The sequence below is a fragment of the Penaeus monodon genome, chromosome 34, assembly GCF_015228065.2.
Source record: "Penaeus monodon isolate SGIC_2016 chromosome 34, NSTDA_Pmon_1, whole genome shotgun sequence".
In the NCBI taxonomy this organism is placed as follows: domain Eukaryota; kingdom Metazoa; phylum Arthropoda; class Malacostraca; order Decapoda; family Penaeidae; genus Penaeus; species Penaeus monodon.
Genome location: NC_051419.1, coordinates 3,903,908 through 3,904,147, shown reverse-complemented (window position 1 = coordinate 3,904,147; position 240 = coordinate 3,903,908). Strand labels below are relative to the sequence as shown.

At 61.2% G+C, this 240-nt stretch overlaps 1 protein-coding gene across 1 annotated transcript in view; it reads left to right on the top strand.

Annotated features, from left to right (window-relative positions):
* LOC119594510 (transcription factor RFX4-like) overlaps window positions 1-240 on the top strand; it is a 33,789-nt gene that overhangs the window by 30,923 nt on the left and 2,626 nt on the right. The window contains exon 13 of the mRNA XM_037943540.1: window positions 25-237. Coding sequence (XP_037799468.1) covers window positions 25-237 — 213 coding nt within the window. The remainder of the gene's footprint in view (window positions 1-24; window positions 238-240) is intronic.

Below are 240 nucleotides of genomic sequence, written 5' to 3'. Positions count from 1 at the left end.
CCCTTCCTTTCTCCACTTCTTCAGTATACAGCGACTTCGAGAGGCTGCTGGAGGAGGGGGCGCCCTTGGAGGCATACAGCGAGTGGCTGGAGGCGATGGTGGAGCGGTGTGTGCTCCTGGGCGCCCGCAGGAACAAGGCGCCCATCCACAAGGTCGCCCATTCCTTCCTCTTGATGTGGTCCTGCTTCGGGACCCGAGTCATTAGAGACATGACGCTGCACTCCGCCCCGAGTTTCGGTA